The 23960-nt window shown below is 49.6% G+C and overlaps 2 protein-coding genes across 3 annotated transcripts; both read right to left on the reverse strand.

The window, feature by feature from the left end:
- Nucleotides 1–11: 11 nt before the first annotated feature.
- LOC107394885 (probable ATP-dependent RNA helicase ddx6) lies at nucleotides 12–8966 on the reverse strand. The gene is made up of 13 exons (XM_015974050.3): nucleotides 8803–8966; nucleotides 7146–8127; nucleotides 6969–7073; nucleotides 6318–6447; nucleotides 6090–6236; nucleotides 4766–4860; nucleotides 4576–4698; nucleotides 4362–4490; nucleotides 4134–4250; nucleotides 3996–4059; nucleotides 3815–3916; nucleotides 3424–3643; nucleotides 12–3134 (listed from the first exon to the last, which is right to left on the reverse strand). The coding sequence occupies exons 2-12, from the start codon at nucleotides 7371–7373 to the stop codon at nucleotides 3429–3431; spliced, it is 1455 nt and encodes a 484-aa protein (XP_015829536.1). The 5' UTR covers nucleotides 7374–8127; nucleotides 8803–8966; the 3' UTR covers nucleotides 12–3134; nucleotides 3424–3428.
- A 1059-nt stretch (nucleotides 8967–10025) lies between these two features.
- Nucleotides 10026–19968, reverse strand: lipea (lipase, hormone-sensitive a). 2 transcript variants are annotated; one of them, XM_015974049.3, is made up of 11 exons: nucleotides 19788–19968; nucleotides 17804–18051; nucleotides 16461–16745; nucleotides 16290–16380; nucleotides 16065–16210; nucleotides 15802–15987; nucleotides 15541–15690; nucleotides 15316–15460; nucleotides 12538–12765; nucleotides 10820–11190; nucleotides 10026–10736 (listed from the first exon to the last, which is right to left on the reverse strand). In XM_015974049.3, exons 1-11 carry the CDS (start codon nucleotides 19795–19797, stop codon nucleotides 10509–10511), a joined length of 2088 nt encoding a protein of 695 aa, XP_015829535.1. In that variant the 5' UTR covers nucleotides 19798–19968; the 3' UTR covers nucleotides 10026–10508. The 2 variants fall into 2 exon arrangements, with proteins under 2 accessions (XP_015829535.1, XP_054601467.1); XM_054745492.1 differs by lacking the exon at nucleotides 19788–19968 and adding an exon at nucleotides 19470–19778.
- Nucleotides 19969–23960: the final 3992 nt, after the last annotated feature.

The following is a 23960-nucleotide window of genomic DNA, read 5'->3' on the forward strand; positions in this document are numbered from 1 at the left end:
GGAAAAACAAGTGAAGTTCAGGTCATTTTATTGAATTTTAAAGCCTCTGCATGTTTCCACTCTGACAGCAGAGGTCAACACAAATTTGGTTCCGAATCCGTTCAGTAGGTCAAGAAAAACTTAAGGAATTTACTTTGTGATTCATCCAATCAGACGGGAGCTTCACGGATCAGAATGACTGCTGGGGTCATTCAGAAGGAAAAGAAAAACTTCCTGAGTGTAACGTTCAAAATGGAGAAAATCAAATCCTAGAACCAAAGCGAGCCACTGAGGTCGGAAGGAAAACAGAAGCTAGAGCAGAGTTTCTCTGTTGGCAGATGAAGAAACGTTTTTGCTCGTAGAGAAAACTTCAGAGCCTCTGAAGCTCCAACTTCTGACTTTAACTCATGAACCAGTCAGAAACCTGCTGAGGACTTTAAAACCACATCTGATTCATCATCACATCAGGATGTTTCTCCTGTCGTCTATACGGACCCGAACCCTCACCCAATGTTAACCCCACCCCACCCCACCCCCAGCACTCCGCGCGCACACACACACACACACACACACACACCGCCTCAACACAAGGCGCTCATCGATCATCAGAACTTCCTCAGAGTTTTACTGATATACACCGACTCCATGTTTGGAGTTTTTCAGATGACCTCCCGGTCATCATTAAACACACACACACAGGTGACGGACGACCGATCAGGAATGTGATCAAGTCCAGGTTTCAGCTGGAAGCAGATAACAGACCACGTCCCTGAGGAACGCCGACGTTGGAGACGGAACACAAAACACACACATTCCTTCAAACACACACACACACACTCATTCAAACACACACACACACACTCATTCAAACACACACACTCATTCAAACACACACACACACACTCATTCAAACACACACACACACACACTCATTCAAACACACACACACACACACTCATTCAAACACACACACTCATTCAAACACATACACACACACACACTCATTCAAACACACACACTCATTCAAACACACACACTCATTCAAACACACACACACACACACACACTCATTCAAACACACACACTCATTCAAACACACACACTCATTCAAACACACACACACACACACACACTCATTCAAACACACACACACACACACACTCATTCAAACACACACACACACACACACTCATTCAAACACACACACACACACACACTCATTCAAACACACACACACACACACACTCATTCAAACACACACACACACACACACTCATTCAAACACACACACACACACTCATTCAAACACACACACACACACTCATTCAAACACACACACACACACTCATTCAAACACACACACACACTCTCATTCAAACACAAACAAACAAACACACACACACACACTCATTCAAACACAAACACACACACACACACACTCATTCAAACACACACACACACACACACACTCAAACACACACACACACACACAATCAAACACACACACACACTCAAACACAAACAAACAAACAAACAAACACACACACACACACACACTCATTCAAACACAAACAAACAAACAAACACACACACACACGCATTCAAACACACACACACACACATTCAAACACACACACCACTTTTTTTTGGTTTGCTTCAATCCTGAAATGCCATTCCCAAAACAAGGAAACTAAACATTCCTCCTCCGCCTTTGAAGCAAAAGCTTTTGCGTACGTAGGAATTGTAAACAAGAGTAAACAACGAATCATTTACAATCTTGCTGCGGCCTCAGAATGATTCGTAACACCTCGTATAAAGATTGCCCTGTTGGAAAAAACCGGAGCTGCTGGGAACCACCGGAGATTCCCACCAGCTCTGTCCAGTTCAGCCCTCTGACACCTAAAACACAACCAGGTTTGTTTGTTTGTTTGTGTGTGAAAACAACTTTAAACCCAAGTGTTGCTGCTGGCTTCAGGTACCAGAGAGGCGTAGAACACCTCCAGACTCCCGGAGCCGAAAGCCTCGAGCGTTAAAGCTTAAAAAGCTAAAGTTTTGTGTTTTTGTCGTTCGTGGCGCTCCGTAAGGAGGACACGAACGTCCCAGCTGCCTGTTTAAAGATGCTACAAGCCCCGCCCCTCACACAACCACCACTAACGTATTGCTGCTGCGGACAGAACCGTCTCCGCCGGTCCGATAACAGAGCCGCTTCCCGTCCCGTTTACACCTCAGAGAAGAAGAAAACACGACCCAGACGCGTTTGTGACGAGCTCCTGCTCCCGGAGGAGTCCGTCCTCCGGGAGCAGGAGCTCCAAACCAAAGAAGCTAAAGGAACCGAACCCTGGCAGCAGACACATTCACCCCCGGAACACGTCCAGGCCCAGAACCAAGGTTCTGCTCCAGAAGATGAGGAAGGAACAGAACCACCGAACGCCCAAAGTGTTGTTTTGCACCAACTCACCGACGCGAGCATCACCATGGTTACTGGCCGGGTTTGGTTTCACCCGCCAGCTGCTTCGGCCAATAGAATCACAGTTTTCACCAGCAGAGACGACCCACCTGACCCGACCCGGACCCATGCAGCGCTCCGGGTCTTTATTCTGATTCTGATTCGGGGGGGGGGGGGGGGGGGGGGGGGAAGGAGTCATGCAGGGTAGAAGTCAAGCGGCCCTTTTTATTGCAACGCTTCACATTCAAGATGGCTGCAGAACGCATCTCAGCAGAGAACCGGCGCGTTTGGTACTGCTGCACAACGGCGGTCCAAATAAGCCCGGTTCTGGTCTGGTCTGTGCTCGTTCTCTGCTGCTGCGGGACAACGATGGGCGAGTGCACGGGGAAGGGGGGGGATTAAGGCACTTAAGTGACAGCAGTGAGAGAGTAGAGTCAGGCTGGTGGAGGTGCACCGCGGTAACATCAGAACCGGACCTGCAGCCGGAGGTCAGACCCGGTTCTGAGAGTCGTTAGTGAGTCAAGTCCGGTTTGAGTTTGGTGCAAAACAACAGTTTACAAAAACAAACAAACAGGAAAGGTTCTGAAACTAAAATCAGCCTTTAAGTCCGTTCAGCCGGTTCTGCAGAACCGAGGTGGAACCGGTGGGATGCTTGGAGAGAGAGAGAGAGAGCTGATGGTTGTGCAAAAGCCCGGAGTGTCCCGATGTTCTGAAGGCAAGAAGAAAAGTGGGATTAGGACAGAACAATCCCTCCTGAATCAAACAAGGACTTCTGCAGAACCGGTTTAAACCAGCATCTCACTGGGCTGTTGGAGACAGAACCGAACCGGTACCGGGACCGAGGATTAAACATTTAGTCACAATCCTGAAGCGGTCCCAGACTCACAGAGAGACGGGTTCTGGTGGGTTCGGAACTCCAGAGGGAACGAACGTCTCCGTTAGTCTCCAACAGTGGGAACCCGCTGAGATTCTGGTTCTGGAGGTTCTGGATCGTTCACCTGTTCTAGGTGCTGTCCTGTTGGCGTTCTGGCTTCTCCTCCACCTCCTCCACCTCACAGTCGCCGCTGGCGGAGTGGTACTCGGCCACGTAGAGGCTCTTGTCGATGCTGCTGGGGATGGGCTTGATGTCGGTGACCAGCTGCTCCTCGATGGCCTTCAGGTTGAAGCGGTCCTCAGAGGTGATCAGGTTGATGGCCAGACCCAGGTGACCAAACCTCCCTGGAGAACAAAATCATGCTTTACATCTCAGGAACAGCTCTCCTGCTGCTGCTCACGCAGGTTCTGGTCCAAAAACTCCAACCGGACCTTCTGGAGAACCACTTTCAACAAGAGACCAGGTCCAGATCGGGGTACCGGCCCGGATCCAGGGAGAACGGGAATGAAACCCACCTGATCTTCCGATGCGATGGAGGTACGTCTCTGCGTTTTTAGGGAAGTCGAAGTTGATGACCACGTTGACGGCCTGGATGTCGATGCCCCTGGTGAAGAGATCTGATGGAGGAGGACAGATTCGGGTCTCTGGTGGGCGTCTCACACTCAGACAGGACGAGCGTCTGACGCTAAAACTCACCAGTGCAGACGAGGTTCCTGCAGAGCCCGTTTCGGAAGTCGTGAAAGACCCGGTTCCGGTATTCCTGCACACAAACACACCGGGATTAAAGCTGGCCCCGGTCAGACGGAACCGGAACGTCTGAAACGGGCCGCCCACCTGCATCATCTTAGCGTGGATGTAGAAGCAGGAGTAGCCCAGCTGGGTGATCTTCTTGGCCAGAAGCTCCACCCTCTGGGTGGAGTTACAGAAGATGATGGACTGGTTGATCTGAAGCTGCCAGACAGAAAAATGAGCCATGACTGAAGGTTTCTCAGACTGCGGCACCTCCTCCTGCCGAGGAGGTGCTGCAGAAGCGGTGAGATGAGGCCGGAGGCTCGCCGTTACCCTGGAGAAGAGCGTGTTGAGGCAGTGGACCTTCTGCCGTTCGGTGACGTAGGCGTAGAACTGGGTGATGCCCTTCAGCGTCAGCTCCTCCATCAGGTTGATCTCATACGGTTTCTGGAGGTGCTTCACCTGCAGACGAGAAACCAGAGATGGAACGTCGGACTGGGAGGAGACCGTTCTGAGGGAGAACCGGATTTGTAATCAGATTACTCACCATGAACTTCTGAACGCTGATGGGGAAAGTGGCCGAGTAGAGCAGGATCTGCCTGTTCTTAGCCAGGAAGCTGATGATGTCCTCGATGAGCACCACGAAGTCCTGAGACAGCAGCTTATCCGCCTGAGACCAGAACCAGAACCGTTCAGCGGGTCACTTCCCATCACACACACACACCTGATTCTCTTACCTCGTCCATCACCATCATCTGGACCCTGTCCACCTTAGCCACGCCCTTCTTTATCAGGTCCAGGATCCTACCAGGTGTAGCGATGACCACGTGCACTGGAAACACACAGGGCTTAGCTGGGAGTGTGTGTGTGCATGCGCATATGTGTGTCTGTGTGTGTGTGCGTGTATGTGCATGTGTGTGTGTATGAGCGTGTGTGCGCATGTGTGTGTGTGTGTGTGTGTGTGTGTGTGCATATGTGTGTATGTGCATATGTGTGTCTGTTTGCATGTGTGTGTGTATGAGCGTGTGTGCGCATGTGTGTGTGTGTGTGTGTCTGTGTGTATGTGTGTGTATGTGCATATGTGTGTATGTGCATATGTGTGTCTGTTTGCATGTGTGTGTGTATGAGCGTGTGTGCGCATGTGTGTGTGTGTGTGCATATGTGTGTATGTGTGTGTGTGTGTGCATATGTGTGTCTGTGTGTATGTGCATGTGTGTGTGTATGAGCGTGTGTGCGCATGTGTGTGTTTGTGTGTGTGTGCATATGTGTGTCTGTGTGTATGTGTGTGTGCATATGTGTGTCTGTGTGTATGTGTGTGTGCATATGTGTGTCTGTGTGTATGTGTGTGTGCATATGTGTGTCTGTGTGTATGTGCATGTGTGTGTGTATGAGCGTGTGTGCGCATGTGTGTGTGTGTGTGTGCATATGTGTGTCTGTGTGTGTGTGTGTGTGCATATGTGTGTCTGTGTGTATGTGCATGTGTGTGTGTGTGTGTGCATATGTGTGTCTGTGTGTATGTGCATGTGTGTATGTGTGCATATGTGTGTCTGTGTGTATGTGCATGTGTGTGTGTGTGCGTGTATGTGTGTGCATATGTGTGTGTGTATGTGCGCGCGTGTGCGTGCATATGTGTGCGTGTGTGTGTGCGTGCGTGCGTGCATGCATATGTGTGTGTGTGCATGCATATGTGTGTGTGCGTATGTGTGCGTGTGCGTGCGTGCATGCATGCATATGTGTGTGTGCGTATGTGTGCGTGTGCGTGCGTGCATGCATGCATATGTGTGTGTGTGCATGCATATGTGTGTGTGTGTGTGTGTGTGTGTGTGTGCATGCATATGTGTGTGTGTGTGTGTGTGTGCGTGCGTGCATGCATGCATATGTGTGTGTGTGCATGCATATGTGTGTGTGTGCATGCATATGTGTGTGTGCGTATGTGTGCGTGTGCGTGCGTGCATGCATGTGTGTGTGCGTGCATGCATATGTGTGTGTGTGCATGCATATGTGTGTGTGCGTATGTGTGCGTGCGTGCATGCATATGTGTGTGTGTGTGTGTGTGTGTACCAGTCTCATCCAGGCGCATGATGTCATCCCTGAGGTTGGTGCCCCCAGTGGTCGCCATGACTTTGACTCCTCCCAGGTGTTTGCTGAGCTGGATGCTGATCTGACTCATCTGCAGCGCCAGCTCGCGTGTGGGTACCATGACGATGGCTGTAACGGGACAAATGCTGGTGAGACACATAAGGGGGGAGGCGGGGCAATAAAAAAAAGGGGTGGGTGGGGGTGCCTTACCCTGTATGTGGTCCTTCTTCAGGTCTATCCTCTCCAGCAGGGGGATCAGGTAAGCTCCACTCTTCCCCGTCCCGTTCTTCGCTCGAGCCAGGATGTCCCGTCCCGACAGTGCGATGGGAATGCTCTCCTCCTGTGCAGGAACCCACACTGTGACCCGACCGCCATTAAACGCCAACATGGCTGCACTCAGGTAGAAGGTAACTTCCTGGTTAGGAGCTCTAGCTGAGGGAAACGACAGCTGTGTGTGGAGACGGGAGAAAGGGCGTCTCAGCTGGGATTAGGACTGGGAGCTAAACCGGATTAGTCGTTGCTTACAGCTGTGGACGATAATTTGTTATAAGGTGTACTTCCACTTAGCGTCTGTAGGGACCCCTGCTGGTGAGGAGAGGTATTGTACAACAGTGTAAACCTACGTCAGGTCTCAGAATAATAATCTGATTACATTTTGAATCTTTAATGGCAGCAAAACGGGCCGAGCAGCTGGACCACAACAGAACCACGGCTGACCAGAACCACGGAGCTACAAGCTCATGACTAACAACCAGCGATGTCAGAAGCACCGCATCATAAAGATCGTTAGTGTGTTTTCCTGCCGTAACGTTCCGAAGCTCCTGGATCTGATGGGAAAACCGTGGTGAGAAGAGGCCTCACCTGGATAGGTGAAGGTTTCTCCCAACCCATCTCAAAGATGCCCATCAGGAGTTCCCTCTTCAGACAGTAATCTTCAAACTCGTTCCCCTTGGTTGCCGTGACGTCCTGCGACAAACACACACCAGTTAGAAAAGTCGGAGCTGAGCTTGGACGAAACCCGACTGTGGCGGGACTTACCGATGTTCTGACCCGGTTGTCCTTAGGGGGGAGCTGTAAGCTTTTTTTCCAGTCATCTCCAAACTTTATGCCCCCCCACTCTGGTTTCTGCGGAGCGCCCAAACTCTTCTCCTGAGCCGCGGACGCTGGTTGGACCGAAGCGGGCTTGGTCTGGCCTCGGAGCTGCCCGTTCTGCTTATTCAGTCCCATCACAACCGGGCCGGCGTTTTCTGTTCGGGCCGTTGCCATTTCCTCCCGACTCCCAAGGTTCAGATGGTTCTACTCTTAGGTTTTAATTTCTAAAAAATCTCTTCAAAAGTTAAAAAGCAACAAGTTTGATAAAGCGTTAAACAACTTTTTCTGTCCAAGCGTTTCAAAAACAAGAGGATTGAGAATATTTACATATAAACAGGTGTGTAGTCAGTCCTCCAACAACAGAGTGGCCGACGCACAAACAACAAAAACACGTTTGTACACAAAAGCTCTTCAAAATGAAGAGAAATCAGCATTCGTATGCATGAATACCCTTGTCCACAATATAGAAAATTATACGTGAACAAGCATGGAAGTGGTTCTAGTCCTGAAACAGAACAACTAAGGCAATCTGCACCTGGGGAACAGCTTGTTCAGTAAGAATAATCTCAGTCCAATACTTCTGTTTACTACTTAAACTATTTCTCTCGTTTCCATAAAGAGTTCATAAGAGCGGCTGCAACTCTGTGTTCCTGAAAAAAGACGGCTGTATAACTTTGTAAACGTTCTTCCCCAAAATTCATGTAGTTTATTTCCTCTGAGTTTCTGTTGCTTCGTGTGAGGAAATAAAACAGATCCTACAACAAGAGGTTTCCAGTCCAAAGCAGAGAAGCTTTGCCTCCTTGTTGAGTCTTCAGTGAGTTTCTTTTGTGCTCCAGGTGTGAAACCTCCTCTACCAGAACCACGCGCTGTTCAGCCTGGTCCTGACCCAACTCCTGCCTCCAAAATATCCAGACTCCAACTTCACCACCTAAAAAAAAAAAAAAAAACACGTCAGAAAATCGCATTTAACTCAGCCATTTAAATAAAGATGCGTTTTAAACAAAACAACCATCCAAGGACAACTTCCGTCCAGATGACACAAACCTGAAGCCACCAGCTGCGTTCGCGTTAAACGAACAAACTAAAGCCAACTTCATCAACCTGAAGGTTGCGGGTCGGCTAAAGCTAAACTGTTGGTTTTCCACAAACGTTTAGTTTTAAATTCAGGCTCAGGTCTACGAATTAACCGTTTAAGAAGCATTGTAGAAAAAAAGGACTAAAAACCTACTTTTGTACCCCCGTTTGAGAAAATCGTGCCTATTTTCCAATAAATTTTACTCGCTTCGTAAAAATAACTTTCCGTGAGGTTTGTAGAGCATGTCAAGAAACGTTAGCCGCTAAAGGCTAAAAAAACCCCACCAAAAATGACCGCGGAGCCGAAACACCACGAGTCTATTTATGACCATTTAACTCAGTCGTGATGCTGATTCGTTTATTTAGTCGTTTTCATGTGGGTATAATCTGGTTCTTTCTTTGGATCCGAATCAGAACAGAACTACCAAGACAGCTAGCCTCGAGGCTAGTTTAGCTGTTAGCGTCGAGCTAATCTTCCACCAACTTGTTTTTAAAAGACCGAGAACGGCTCAAAGTTCACAAGACATACCTCAGTTTCTTCCTCAGACTTTGATGGATACGCAGAGTGCGGTGATTCAACGAGTTTCTTTTAAATTAGCTGAAAATGTCTTTAATTTAATCGTCTCTATTGTGTTTCTTCCTTTAAATCAACATGGTCGTCTCCTCTTCCTCGGTGTTTCTCTCTACTGTTTTTTTTAATAACGCTTCTCTCGGACGCTACCGCCACCTGCTGTCACAAACGGTCATTACACTACCGGAAGTCCTCTCAGGACGTCCTTTCTTTACTTATTTTTCCATTTTTACTCCTGGAGGGCCACTGCCCTGCATGTTGTAGCATTTGAGAAGTCCGATGATCACAGATGGATTAAAACCAGGTATGTTGGTGCAGGAAACAGAAAACACACAGGCCTACAGGCCCAGGGTCAGCCTGAGGACAGCTGAGGTGAAGACTATCCCAGTCAACCCCAGAAAAGCTGCCAGACCTGCAGACAACTGAACACCTGTGAGCCAGGCTGTGGTCGTCAGTCATCAGTGGCTTAAATGAGCATCGCTGACTCCCATTATGATGAAGCGTTTTGAGTGACTGGTTAAGGAACACACCTGCTCCTCTCTCCTCAGCTAAGGGGACCCCCTAGTTTGTTTACCAGTCAAACCTACAGCTGATGCCATTTACCACACACTGCACACTTCCTTCTCACACAGACGGACTGTCCGAGCATGCACGGGAGGTGGTGGTGGTGGCACACTCTGCAGAACTGTGGCGTCCAAATGATGCTACCCTAGACAGAGTAGAGGACACAGTAACACATTCCTAATGGATTAATGTAGATCACTCTTGGAAACGAGATCTGTTATCTCAATGAAACAAAAGCAAAGGGCTGAGAAGCTTCTGATCCTTTGGACATTGATCCACGAGTCTGAACCCAGAATGGAGGCGTCCTTTACCGTCCCTCAGCGGGAAACATGGGTGGATTTGGTTAGGATGCACTAACCAACATTAATATTTCACTTCATTACATTAATCTATGATTGATTAGACAATAATGTCTGATCTATAAATAAAAGGTCCTAAAGTCACGGAGCAGCTGTGTGGATACATATTTCACCTGTTTTCTGTCCGACTGAACTGGATAAGAAACGTTTAAAAAGCACAAAAACACAGTTTGTCTAGATTCCTTAAGCCGACACAATAAAAGAGTTCACCATGTTTCTATAATTGTCGTGGATAAAATGTAAAAATAAGCCCCAAAATCCAGTCAAACACGGTTATTTAATTTCACACCCAAACACTGCTGGTAAACATCCCACTGTAAACATGAGGCAAACAGGAAATAACACATCAGATGTAGCGACAGCATCCATGAGACACAGCATCTGTGCTTCCAGTTCAAGTACAGCTTTCATCCTGATCAGGTAGGAGCAGCGGAGTTCTCCGCTCAGGGCACAAAAACGGTCAGCAGGTAAGAAATACATCTGCATCCTTCCACTTGTTTAAAACACGCCGGTTTAGCTTATTAATACATAATAAATATCGTTTCTCCAAACAAAAGGCTGATTAAACTCTCTGAGAGGTGACTCCTCATCAGGGGGGAGTCGGGTGAAGCTAGTTGTGGGTGCTGGTGGAAATCCATCAGCAGGTTAAAGTGCAGCTTGATGTTACCCCTGATCCATCCTGGTTCTCAGCACAGGACCCGTTAACATCCCAGTTACAGGAACCAGCCGGGGGGCTTGGCACTACAGGTCTTTTGGAAGAGCATTCCTCGTGTTTTCCTGCAGGAAGACCTCCCTGACTCGAGCCACGCACATGTCTGAAGCAAACTGCGTCTCTTTGCAGATCTGCGACAGACTGAGGAAGCCGTGAGGAAGATCTTCCACCACTGTCAGGCTCACGGGCTGCTCCATCGCTCGCAGCTTCTTAGCAAACATCACAGAGTCGTCGAGTAGAGCGTCCAGAGCCGAGGCCTGAAGAGCACAGAGTCAGGAGGAGTGGAAACTATGTACGGTGTACCTAAACCACACGGGAGAATGTTCTCCGCCTCTCTTACCACAATGTGAACGGGCGGCAGACCTCTGAGCAGACTGCTCGGCGCCAGCAGCGGTGACACAAATGGGTTCCTCATGACGGGGCAGGACGTCGGGTTAACAAACGCTGGGCAGTTGGAGCGCAAAGGCTCGAAGCCATCCGGATAGTGGATGGAATCTGCAGAGTTCTGGAAGGCGAGGTCAGTGGAAGTCCTCCGGATATGGTTCCCTCTCGGAGAAGGAGACCCACCTGAGGTCCGGCTGGGATCCAGAAAGGACTGGACCCAGTTGGAAACTCCCTGAGTGAGGTCACTGAGCAGCATGGCCGTGTCTCGGCCCAGAGCACTCAGACTGCCTCTCCTGTCTGCCGGCTGGATCGTCTGGAAGTCCGAGCCTGGGAAAACCAGATTAGAGTGGATTAGGGTCAAAGGTCAGATTTCTATCCAACCATTTCAATAAATAAAACAAGAACACATATTTTTAACTGTCTGGATCAGGCTTAAACAGGTCTGAATCCAGTTTAAATTGGTCTGGATCAGGCGTAAACCGGACTGGATCAGGTGTAAACCGGACTGGATCAGGTGTAAACCAAACTGGATCAGATGTAAACTGGACTGGATCAGGTGTAAACTGGACTGGATCAGGTGTAAAGTGGTCTGGATTAGGCGTGAACTGGACTGGATCAGGTGTAAGCTGGACTGGATCAGATGTAAACTGGACTGGATCAGGTGTAAACTGGACTGGATCAGGCATACAGTGGTCTGGATCAGGCGTAAGCTGGACTGGATCAGGTGTAAACTGGACTAGATCGACGTAAACCAGACTGGATCAGGTGTACAGTGGTCTGGATCAGGCGTAAAATGGACTGGATTAGGTGTAAACTGATCTAGATGCAGTTTAAAGTGGTCTGGATCAGGTGTAAACTGGACTGGATCAGGTTTAAACTGGACTGAATGCAGTTTAAAGTGGTCTGGATCAGGTGTACACCAAACTGGATCGGTTTAAACTGGTCTGGGTCCGGTTTCAAGTGGTCTGGATCAGGCATTAAACTGGACTGGATCAGGCGTAAACTGAACTGGATCAGGTGTAAACTGGACTAGATCGACGTAAACCAGACTGGATCAGGTGTACAGTGGTCTGGATCAGGCGTAAAATGGACTGGATTAGGTGTAAACTGATCTAGATGCAGTTTAAAGTGGTCTGGATCAGGTGTAAACTGGACTGGATCAGGTTTAAACTGGACTGAATGCAGTTTAAAGTGGTCTGGATCAGGTGTACACCAAACTGGATCGGTTTAAACTGGTCTGGGTCCGGTTTCAAGTGGTCTGGATCAGGCATTAAACTGGACTGGATCAGGCGTAAACTGAACTGGATCAAGTGTACAGTGGTTTGGATCAGATGTAAAGTGGTCTGGATCAGGTGTAAATTTTACTGGATCAGGTGTAAACTGGAGTGGATCGGTTGAAACCAGTCTGAGTCCGGTTTAAAGTGGTCTGGATCAGGTGTAAACTGGACTGGACCGGGTGTACAGTGGTTCGTCTGTCCCTGATCTGCAGACCAGTAAACCCTGCAGGAGGCTCCATCAGCTGAACAAACTCAGGTGGGAGCAGGTAGTTAAACATTTCTTCCTCCCACATGATCCGATTCTGACAGAAGTCCTTCTGATGTCCTGTGTTCTGTTCTGGAAGGACCGGAGTGTTCTGCTGAGCCAAATGAGGCATGCAGCAGAACACAAACACACCTGCATATGCGTTCAGGCACTTGGCCAGGACGCCTAAAGGCAGCAAGGGGTCGATGAGTGTGAGCAGCCGGGAGGGCGAGGCATCCGTGGTGAGCAAGGTGGCTGGGTACGCAGCCACGATCCCATCAGGGACACGGATTCCAGAGGTCAAGGCCCTCATGGAGACAGTGATGCAGAGGTTTCCTCCCGCGCTGTCCCCGACAAGACAAACCCGCTCCGCTGTAGAACCTGGAATCAAACAGCAGAGCAGAACGTTCAGGTAGCACCTCATTTATGTGTTAGTACGGTGGCCCAGAAGGGACAAACACCAGGGTCTAGAACAGGACCAAGTTAGTTTCAGTTCCAACTCAAGCTCTTAGGGATGCACTGGTTCTGGTTCTGAGGGACGACTCTGACTAAAGAGTTTCTCAAATAACAAATGAGTAAAATAAAAATGCTTCACTGGCCTAAATGTCTGGTTCTGGAAGTGAAAAGGTCGCCCTGGAGGACGCCACTGCGATGATGAGTTCAGTGACCCGAAAGGAAAATCTCATTTCTGAGATCCTGATTGGTCGATCAACAGTCATGCTGAATATCGGCCGATTCACAGGTGCAGCAATTCTCACAGAATCCTGCTTCAAAAGTTTGGAACGATTCTTTTCCGTAGACCAGCTCAGTGGCCTAGTGGTAAAGCATCTGCCCTGGGACCGGCGTTCAAATCCCGGTCGGATCACAACGCCTCCCCGCTCAACCCTCAGCTTTAAGGGGTTGGACTGGGGCTTAGACCACCAGCAGCTCCCCATGGGGGTGGGTCAGATGCGTTTCACCACACACCTGATGGGACTTTAAGGTTCACTTCCTGCTTAAATCAGGCGAGCTGGAGCAGAAAAGCGTCTAAAACCGGCGGGATCTGGGGCCTGGGCGGGATCTGGGGCCTGGGTGGGATCTGGGGCCTGGGCGGGATCTGGGGCCTGGGTGGGATCTGGGGCCTGGGCGGGATCTGGGGCCTGGGCGGGATCTGGGGCCTGGGTGGGATCTGGGGCCTGGGTGGGATCTGGGGCCTGGGCGGGATCTGGGGCCTGGGCGGGATCTGGGGCCTCGGTGGGATCTGGGGCCTCGGTGGGATCTGGGGCCTGGGCGGGATCTGGGGCCTGGGCGGGATCTGGGGCCTGGGTGGGATCTGGGGCCTGGGTGGGATCTGGGGCCTGGGTGGGATCTGGGGCCTGGGCGGGATCTGGGGCCTGGGTGGGATCTGGGGCCTGGGTGGGATCTGGGGCCTGGGTGGAATCTGGGGCCTGGGCGGGATCTGGGGCCTCGGTGGGATCTGGGGCCTGGGCGGGATCTGGGGCCTGGGCGGGATCTGGGGCCTGGGCGGGATCTGGGGCCTGGGCGGGATCTGGGGCCTGGGCGGGATCTGGGGCCTGGGCGGGATCTGGGGCCTGGGTGGGATCTGGGGCCTCGGTGGGATCTGGGGCCTGGGCGGGATCTGGGGCCTGGGCGGGATCTGGGGGCCTCGGAGGGTTTTTCCAGCTTTATCTCGGGTCTTAATAAAACAAACCCAAAGAGTCTGACGTTACAGTCGGTAGGGATTAGGATCCAGGACAGAAACAGGAAATCTGCAGACGGACGAACACGTTCTCTTCTTCTACTGTTGAATCCGACGTTCACCTTAAAATGTAAACGGTTCAGTTTGGTTTGCTGCTCTTCCATCAGGACTCGTCTCGTATCAAATGGGCATCTGGAGGAAGTTTTTATGTCCAGTAACAAAGTCACTTGAGCAACCGGACGTAAAACTGGTTCATGCATTCATAACTTCCAGGCTGCCATTTTGTTTGGTGTCTAAACAGTTCCCTGGAAGTTTCTGTGTTTGTTGGAAACGATGCAGCTCACACAGACAGATCATATGTCTCCTGTTCTCGTCAGAAATCAGACGTCACTTTGATCTGAGATCTTTTTGTTCCTGCTCACAGAAGAACACGCTCTGCTTTCCAAGAACAGGTTTACATGTGATTCCCAGAATAAACGGGAGAGCAGCTTGATCTGAACCCGGCTCCTACAGCAGCCTACAGGCTTTAAACACGCTAACATATGGAGTTCAGCTCCGTGTCCTCCTCGTGTCGAGGCAACATGACGTTCACGTGAAGTTGGGCTAGGTTAGGGTTAAGTTCTGACAGAAACAAACAGGAAGCTGTTAGAAAAGAGGAGATATTGGTTATTAGGAGCGGCATGACCTGAGTTTTTTAAAATAGTCCGTCAAGTAATGGAAATCGAGTTGACTTCGACTAGTCATTGTTGACGTCATTCACCTGAAGCGGCTAAAACTGACGATGGGTGACTCAGCGTTTTCGCTGCGCCCACATTTTCCAAGTTAAACACACCTCTCCTAACAACGGTAGTTTCTGCTTCCTGCTTCAGCCCCGCCCCCTAAAACCGACACGGCCGATACAACAGGACGTCCCTTCTGACGCCTTTAACGTGGTCACAAACCTACTTAAACGATCCCTTCAATGACAAACGATGTGTTTATTATTAACATTTAAACTTTTATTAGCTCCAAAGTAAACACCTGGAAAAATGACTTCATGTGGTTTTTGTTTATCGATCAGAGCAACAAGGAGGGGGCGGGGCTTACAGCCTGTACTGGAACCATCCACTAGGGGGCGTTATTATACATGGAGAACAATAACAACCCCCACCAGGAGCCACGGCGCGACGACGTCCAGAACCAGATCAAACAGATACCTTCATCGTCTCACTGAAACGGTGACATCATGAAGGCTGCACATGCTCAGCACTGACCCAGCAGCTGACAGTTGTTCAGGGCCCAGCAGTAGGCGTAGAAGCACTCCTCCAGAGCTCGGGGAAAAGGCGCTTCAGGCGACAGAGAGTAGTCGACGGAGAGGATGGGGACGCCCAGCACCTTGGACCAGTTACGAAGATAATTCTGATGAAAGCAGCAGAAGAGACTCAGAATTCATCATGGTGCTCTCCAGACGAGGACGCGTAGGTCCAGCAGGCTGGTACCTCATGGGAACGAGAAGTCTGAGCCACGAAGCCTCCTCCGTGGAAGTGGATTAGCAGCCAGGGGGAGCGTGGCTGCTCCTGTATCCAGGGCAGACGGGAGGAGATGGGAGGAGGATCGCTTCGGGAAAACCCCAGCAGCTCCTCGCTGTCCTAAAACATCCAACAGGAGATGAGAACTGGACCGACTTCAAAGGGAAGGAGGGGTTAGGGTCAAGTTAAAAGTTTCATTTGAACATTTCAAACCGACTCGTGGATCCTCACCTGACCTTCTCGAAGGTCGTAGGAGACCAGCCTCATGTGGACCGGTCCGGGGCCCCAGTGGGCGATGGGGGGAGACACGGTGGTGGAGAGCCGGGGGTCTGAGGCCAGAGGGAGGCGCAGCGGGACAGGAGGCACCGTTAACGTGAAGTTCACCTGCACCGGGTTGGAGGCGATTCGGGTGAAACCCTGGACACAAAAACATTTCCTCCTGAGCGGCGCTCCTGGGTAACGGACAGGAAGTAACGGCGCGTGACCCTGCCTACTGATAAAATGTCCGACTCCGTGACGTTCCAGAAGGACTTCCAGAACTGCATATCCAGATTCTGCGTGATACGTTCAAACTCGGCTCCTCGTAGCTCCGGGTCGATGACGTACTTCCCGGATGTGAGGAGAGACAGGGCGGCCGTTCCTGCGGGGAGAGGAAAACTCATTCTGAAGATGATCCAAACAGCAAATCCCAAGATGAGACCAGCGGAAAAGCTCCTCACCGATCCCAGACTGCTGTTTGCCGTACGCCTCTCCGTAGGAAACCATGCTGATGATGATGGTCTGGAGGAAGGGTCTGAGGGCGGGGGAGAACTGTGGAGGCAAACAGACCACAGCGGTTTGATGGTGTGTTGTGAGACCCACGGACGGAGAAGCAGAAGCTACTGGAGGACCTGGAAGCCCAGGCAGCGGCCGTAGAAACAGGCTTTGTGCATGGAGCTGTACTCCTGCACAAAGCTGCGGTTCAGGTCCGAGTCCTGCTGGATGTAGAGCTGGCCGTGCTCGTTGTCGTGGATCAGACGCTGGGCCAGGTAGAGCAGGGCTCGCAGCTGGCAGAGGGCGCTGCAGTACGCCTCCATCTCCGCGGCGTTGTGCTCGGCTCGGAAGAACGCCCCGCTGTAGTTGGAGGCGATGTACTGGCCTTTGTGGACGATGTGCAGAAGACACGACTGGAGGACCTGAGGAGGACAGAGACCGTAAGATCATCAGCTGCTGTCAGCAGTTCTCTGGGTGACCTGCTGGGCTCCTTTCTCCTGATTGGCTCAACGAACTGACCTGTGTTTACTAGTGAAGGGCCTCGAGACGACTCTGGTCGTGACTTGGCGCTTTATAAATAAACTTGAACAGAATCAGAAACACTCGAGGGACGGGGAGAGTCGGAGGGATCCACTTGGAATAATCTGTGGGATGAATCTGGATCCGTGAGATCCCGTTTCAGATCAGAACCGTGGTCGGGCTTTTCTTTCAGCCAGAGGATGAAACAGCACAGATCCATCCTGATCGGACCTCTGGAATAATCTTTGAACCTCATCCATACGTTTATCTTCTTGGGAGCGGAAAGCCTCGTGAGGTTGAGTAGCGCTCCTGGTTGTCCCTGTTGGGTTTTATTCTGCCGGTTTTCCTTTTCTGTCACATCTTCAGTTACAGGAAGATGAACAACAAACTTTGTTCTCGGAGACATTTTCTCTGGAACGTGAAACTTTAATGAGACCCAACATTTACTGTGCATTAAAACAGGAATAAACCCGTTTATGTTGTGTAGAAAAGCACCGACTCGGCTCAGGCCGATACCGATTTACAGCAATAATGAGCTGAATCCTTTCTAGTAAAGGTGGGATGAATCCGGGCGATCCGGTATTCCTGTCAGACCTTAGTGGTGAGTTCAGGGACTAGAGAGAAAAAAGGAGTTTTAAAGCTTTATAGATAATTATAAAGTATTTAAGTTTAAAGATGATGTTTATGGATCATTTCAAAGCTGATCAGTTTAATTTTTCCTCCTCAGCTGGATCTTCTTCCCGTTTCTGTCTTTCCGATGCTGCAGCGGAACGCTCTCTGGGAATCAGGATTTTGGAGCTAAACTCCAGTTTTCTGTCAAACCGAGTTATCCGTGGAGAACTCTGGATAACTATTGGTCCGGACCACTCCAGGAGATCCAGGTGCTCCGACGGAGAACTGGAAGAAAGGCGTTTTTTCATTCCCCACATTGGACCCGCTCCGCCCCCGCGGCGCGTCTTACCTTCACCAGCGTTCGGTACCCGTTTCCGGGCGTCTGTGCGTCGAAGTCGTAATGATGATAGATGGAGGAGAAGCTGGCCACCATGGGCTCCAGGGCCCGGCCGTGCTCCTGGATCTGCTTCATACTCGTGACCAGGCGCTTGGTAACCGTCCCGTACGGCAAGTCAGAAGGCCCACACAGAACAGAGATGTTTTCCTGACACACTCTCTCCAGAGCTGAAAACACGACCTTGTAATCCATCTTAGAGGCTGGAGGGGAGAGAGAGAGTCAAAGGTCCACACGTGTCTTCATATCATATCAGCTCAGACAGCATGTGATGAGACCTGGGCCTCCTAGAAGGTGGATCATCAAGGTTAAACACACAGATCCAGCGTCACTCACAGCTGCGCCGATCACTCCCGCTATCGCTCTGAACTTTGGAGCCAGCCCTGACACCGGCACGACCACTCCAAGTGGAGGAAATTTGATTTAGCTGGTAAATATAACTGTTCATGAGGTATTTCATCCTCTGCAGCGCGCAGACAACACAACACGGACCGGTTCTGAAGTCCTGATTCATTAAATCAGCTGGTCATTTCACTCAGCTGCTTATGATCAGCTCTTTGAAAGATGCTGGAACTGTAAAAATCTGGATTTTTAACTGATATTTTTTAGCATCAATAAGAAAACTGTTCTCTATGGAGCTGGTTGAAAATCCCTGCAGGAGAGTTCAGGACAAGGAGCACAGCTCATCTTCTTCCCCTTTGGGATTTTCCCTTCTGGGGTCGCCATGGCGATTCATCTGTGGCGTATAACACCTTCAGAACAGAGAGGTTGTGCAGAAGCAGCTCAGAGCATCGAGCCGCTGACGAGTAACTGGTCAGGACACCGAGGCCCTGATGGCGATAGTCGCCAACACTCGGGGCTCTGCCATGTCTGTGGCACACGAGGGGTTCGAGTTTTAGAGTCTGGATCTAACTGGACCTCGGATCACAAAAATACACCAGAATGATGAGAAGAATTCCTTTCAATAACAGCATTCCCTGTAACTCGGACCCGGATCATAACAGCAGCCAGCTCAGTTTCAGGGTTCCTGCGACATGTTTGGTTGACCGTACCTTAAATCTAATGAGATATTCCAAAGCGTCCCAGATTTTCCTAAACAGATCCTCGTTTAAAACACGGGCTTCCTGTTCACCTGTGTAGGCTCAGGTAACCCATCCAGGTGAGAAACCTAGACGCTCTGCTCTCCAGAGGCCCCTTTCACATCCTCTTCCTTGTTCTCAGACCAGAGAGGATTTAATCCCTCCAGAGGGTTTTGGGTCTGTTTCCAGAGGAAGGAGACCGGGAGCCATCCTGACCGGATCAGCTAGAACTCATTATTATGGCCAATAAAAGGGAATGTTTGAACAGAGATGTTATCATTTCCTGGATTTTCCTACACTTTCACAGAGGATTCCTAACTCCACCACACCTGGTCAGGCAGGTTTCAGGTATCATGACCCAAGAAAGTTGTGTTGTTTACAAACGGAGCTTCGCTTGCCAGCTGAATGTCTCCCGTTTTCCCAGTTTTCCCTGAATAAACGTCCCGCTTCTCTCACTGAGGCCCTTTAAACGCATCAGCTGACAAATGACGCGCAGCAGTCCGTCAACACGCCTCGAAACAACACCGCCACTTCTCCGGTACCTTCTCCGGTACCGGCTCCTTTCGCTCAAACGTTCAGAACATCTTCAGCCGCCAGGTTCACCGACTTAAAACAGGAAAATCCCCGCAGGGAGCCTTTGATACCGGGCGGGAAGCGGAGACGAGGCGCCGTTTGGGCTGAGACAACTTCACTCACGACACCAAGTTGGAGTTTGTTTCAGCTCCGTGTCGGAACGCGGAAATGTTCGAGTTAAACCTTCTTCTCTGGGTGATTAGGCAGGCTGGACGCCTCGCGGAGCCCCACCTCAGGAGTTAAATCATCATAAACGCAACGAAGTCAACAGTAACGGCATTACTCACCGACACGCATCTTCTTCCGTCGTGTTCTGGTCGCTTTCTGTCCGCGCGCTCCCGCTGGGAATGCTGGGCACGAGCGGAGCGCGTGCAGGCTTGGCTCTGGCTACCCGGTTAGCATCACCAAAAGTTAGCAACAAAACAAAAATGTACCAAATAACTCACAATCTTATCTATAAATGTCCGTGCAACGGACGTGGTTTTGTTTACTGGTAAAGTTAAATGAAATAAAAACATTCATAACATTAACTTATTGTTTGCTTGTGAGTCAAAGTCTATAAAACATTCATGTGCTAACGTGCTAAATCCACCTAGTTCTGATGTTTTATTAAATTATATCTTAAGTTCCCTCAAAAATGTCATTCAGAATTTTCATAAGAAGGAAATGTAATGAAAACACACATGAACTTGAACATATGTAATTATTTAAAACCATAAAGGTGATTTTTGTTGTTCATTCACAATGATCATGTGTACTTCCACGTATTTGAGTTGAATAATAAAGTCTTGAATGTCCTCTGATGCTTTTATTCAAAGAAAATCTCATTTAAATTGATGACGTTTTGGTAAAATCTGATCAAATGAACAAATAAACCAAGAGTTTGTGATAAAGAGTCTCAGCTAAATAAGGTTTTCTGAAAAATGGACTGAGCTAAAGCCAGTTGTTTTTTGTTGGCTGTTAAATTTGATGGACTGTGAAATGTTATCAGCAGCGAGTTTCGTTAAAATCCACTCAGAGCTTCAGGCGAGTTGGTGACAAACACGACTGACTCCAGCAGCTCTCCCAGAATGGGATGGGGATAACGAATGCTCAACACTGTCAGTAAAACTGGCTGATTTCAGGCCGTTTCTGTGCGTTTTAAATGCCCGCTGGCTGTGGTCACAATCCTCAGTTTCTAATTAAAACCTGGAAGCCACTGATGGGTGACCTTTGAACCCACAGCGCTAATGAGCATCCACATCATGTGACCATGTTGCGTCACCTCTGCATGATGCAGCATGACAGGGATTTATTCTTCAGCTTGTGATGATCATTAGTATCAGATCACTGCTCAAATCAAAGGTCACCGGTGTTTATCCAACACTTGAGTGTGACTTACCAGCACTCCACATGGATGAATGTTGTCCGTCTGGAATGCTGGTGCTCTTATCCCTCTGGTACCAACATGCGTAGCGGTGGGAAAAGTCCGGTTGTAGTTTGTAGTGAAAAGATTTTCAGCTCATTGGTTAATGTTACTGCTGGCTTGTTGTTTTACTCGATAAGATTCATTTATGCTTATTTAGCACGTTTTAGAGACGACGAAGAACAAAATGTTCAAACAAACAAATGAATGAAACAACAGTCTTCCATACCAAACTGATACTGTTCATCAGCATCGAGCTGAAGTCCCTTTGCTGTCATGTGCCAGGGTGAGTACTCCTCTCATTTTCCCATCTTTGGAACCTTTGGATCTTTTCCCTGTGCTTGCCCATTACCAGGTTTTGGAACGTCTTTGGATTTCTGTGACTCCTCAGGATTACTCACCTGTGCCCCATAGGATTTCCGGGTGCAGCTCTCACCGTTCTCCATTCCTCCCGGCCGGCCCGCTCTCGACTCACTCCCTCTCCTGGACACCCCACTTGGATTCACCCCGGCAGCACCCAACCTACCCTTCCTCATTCCCACACCCCCCTACTCCCAGTAAGTCTATTCTCTGCACCCACCCAGTTTAGACTCACCTTCCTGGACTCACCTGTATCTGCTCTCCCCTCCTCAGACGCTGCGCTCCCGTCCTCCATCTCCACCGGGCTTTTCCAGTGCTCCTGCAGTTCCCGTTTTAAAATAAAGATTCTTTTTTACCATAAGATCTGTGAGTGTGTGATTCTGCATGTCTTGGGTTAAACACATTCCCCAAACCGTGTCGTTTGCTTCTCTTCTCTGCGTCTGACCCATCCCCTGGGGAGCGGTGAGCTGCAGACACATCCGCGCTCAGGAACCATTTGGTGGTTTAACCAGCAACCCCACCCATTCATGCTGAGTGTCAAGCAGGGCGGCATTGGGTCCTGTTGTCTTTAAGGTCTTTGGTACGACCCGACCGGGATTGGAACCCCGATCTCCCAGTCCCAGGGGGGACACTCTACCACTCGGCCACTGAGCTTCACAGTCGCCGTGTTCTGGCTTTGAGGCGGCTGGATCTGCTGCCTGGAAGAAGGAGGGTGAAAAGTTCATGTTGGAGTAGCGTGGTCCAAAAACGCCTCGTACCGATGAAATCCTGAATCTGTCTGCAGCTCCGCGTTTATTAATGATCCCATCAGTCAGCAGGTCCTGTTTCCTCAGCAGAACCGTCTCTCACGTAGCTCTAGGGGGTTCTGGTTCTGTCTTCTCGATGTTGATGTTGGCTCCACCACAGCAGGTCAGGTTCTGGTCTGGACCGCTGTAGCAACGTGGTTCTGTTGTAGGTCTGCTGCTTGATCATGGTTCTGTTTCATGACCCGGTTTGGACTGGAGGACTTTGGTATTTACCATGGTGGATTCGGTGGGTTTTATTGGGTCAGAACCAGCCCAAACCCTCAGCCGTCCACCCCCGTGCTGACAGCTGGGATCAGCTGTTTGTGCTGCAGTGCATTGTGGGTAAACAACATCCCTCTGGTCTCATTCTTCCAGAAGGTTTGAGGTTCTTCCAGATAAAACGCCGCCAGCCTGAGCTGCAATGACCTTTAACCTTTGCCCTGAGGCCTGTAGTGTCTGAGATGGAGCTTTTTTGGCCTTTGCCATTTCTCTGAGCTTTGACCTCTGACCTTGGGGTGAACCTGCACTGGCATCTACTCCTGGACCTTCTCAGCTGTTTGAAATGTTGTGAAGAATCCATCTCAGTGAGAACGATGGACCCGCTCCTTCCAGACTGTTGCATCCCGACTTTGGAATGATCTTCTTTCATCCTTACGTAGGACTGACAGATTGTTTGCTGTTGTTTTCCGGATTTTATTCTGTTTCTGTTTTAAGATCATTACGATTTTATGACTTTATGATTTGTTTTGTAGCACTTTGTGATCCTCAGTCTGTGACGAGTGCTGTAGAAATAAAATTTACTAACTTACTAAATAGTTTAGAGCTGAGTTTCGATCGCTCCTCGACTGGCGTTCCCAACATCTGCATCTCTACGGCTGATTCTTTCCATGGCGAAGGGAAAATGCCGCTGGTGGAGCTGACGGATGTCCCCTCCTAGTCCAGCGTAAGCTGTCATGATGTGTGGGCGAGTCGGTGTGTTTACAGGGTTCATCAACACACACCTGTACACTCGTTCATAATTCATCTGATTTAAAACCCTGAGCAGGTTCCTGTTCCTCCACCCTACTGGTTGAGAGTGGAATTACAACTGTCATTAACAACCCTGCTGCAGCTAGCGCTAGCAACAAGCTAACACCAACACGAGCCAACTAATACTAAAATAAACTACAGAGTAAAAAGATCCACACTGTTGGACCAAAAATATTATTATTTACAGGTCTAGTAGCAACAAAGCCAGGTCACCATCAGTCTGTGATTGTGTAGCCTCCTTTAGCTCCATCGGACTAGCATAGGTCGCGCTGATGTTCACTCTGGTTTTAGCTCTAAGCTTCACATCCAAAGACTCTTATACTTTTACTCCCGGGCTCCGCCATGATGCCGAAAGAGAAGCAAACTTCTTTTTCTTCTTCTTGTGCTTTTTATTGACGATCGGTGAACTGAAAATGCTAACCACTAGCATTAAAGCTAACAACCGTCAAGCAGGTAAATGACGCCCCGTAGGACACGTACCCTCTCCTTAAACTATCTACTGCTGTTTCTGGCCAGCAGGGGGCAGCAGAGTGGCGTCAAGTATGAAACCGGACACGTTTCTAACTCAACAACCACAGAGATCAAGGTCAGAGCTCCAGTTTTAAAACTATTACGTGTTCCTTTAGGTTTGTCTGATTTCCTCTCATCTGATGCAGGGGTTTCCCCACCAGGAGACACCGGCTCTCGAGCGATGCAGCGGCTTTACTCGTAAACATCAACAAAGATGGGTGTAAACAGCTCCAGCGTGATGGCAGACCACACTCTTGACTTCGGTTTTATTGTTATGATACAATATTAGTTTATCTTATGTGGCACTTGTGCCCTGGCGCGGAGGTGATGTCAACAGGAAGCCTGACGTGTCTAGCCGTGTTAACACTGTC

This window comes from Nothobranchius furzeri, chromosome 19 (assembly GCF_043380555.1).
Source record: "Nothobranchius furzeri strain GRZ-AD chromosome 19, NfurGRZ-RIMD1, whole genome shotgun sequence".
Classification (NCBI taxonomy): domain Eukaryota; kingdom Metazoa; phylum Chordata; class Actinopteri; order Cyprinodontiformes; family Nothobranchiidae; genus Nothobranchius; species Nothobranchius furzeri.

Coding starts and splice junctions, on each gene's coding strand:
- lipea (XM_015974049.3), bottom strand. Junction 16,381..16,460: donor GCCGCTGCCTGGGCTTCCAG/GTCCTCCAGTAG, acceptor TTGCCTCCACAG/TTCTCCCCCGCCCTCAGACC. Junction 12,766..15,315: donor GAACAACTGTCAGCTGCTGG/GTCAGTGCTGAG, acceptor GTTTGATTCCAG/GTTCTACAGCGGAGCGGGTT.
- LOC107394885 (XM_015974050.3), bottom strand. CDS start 7,373: ATGGCAACGGCCCGAACAGAAAACGCCGGCCCGGTTGTGATGGGACTG. Junction 4,861..6,089: donor CATGCGCCTGGATGAGACTG/GTACACACACAC, acceptor GTGTGTTTCCAG/TGCACGTGGTCATCGCTACA. Junction 3,644..3,814: donor CCATCGCATCGGAAGATCAG/GTGGGTTTCATT, acceptor TTTGTTCTCCAG/GGAGGTTTGGTCACCTGGGT.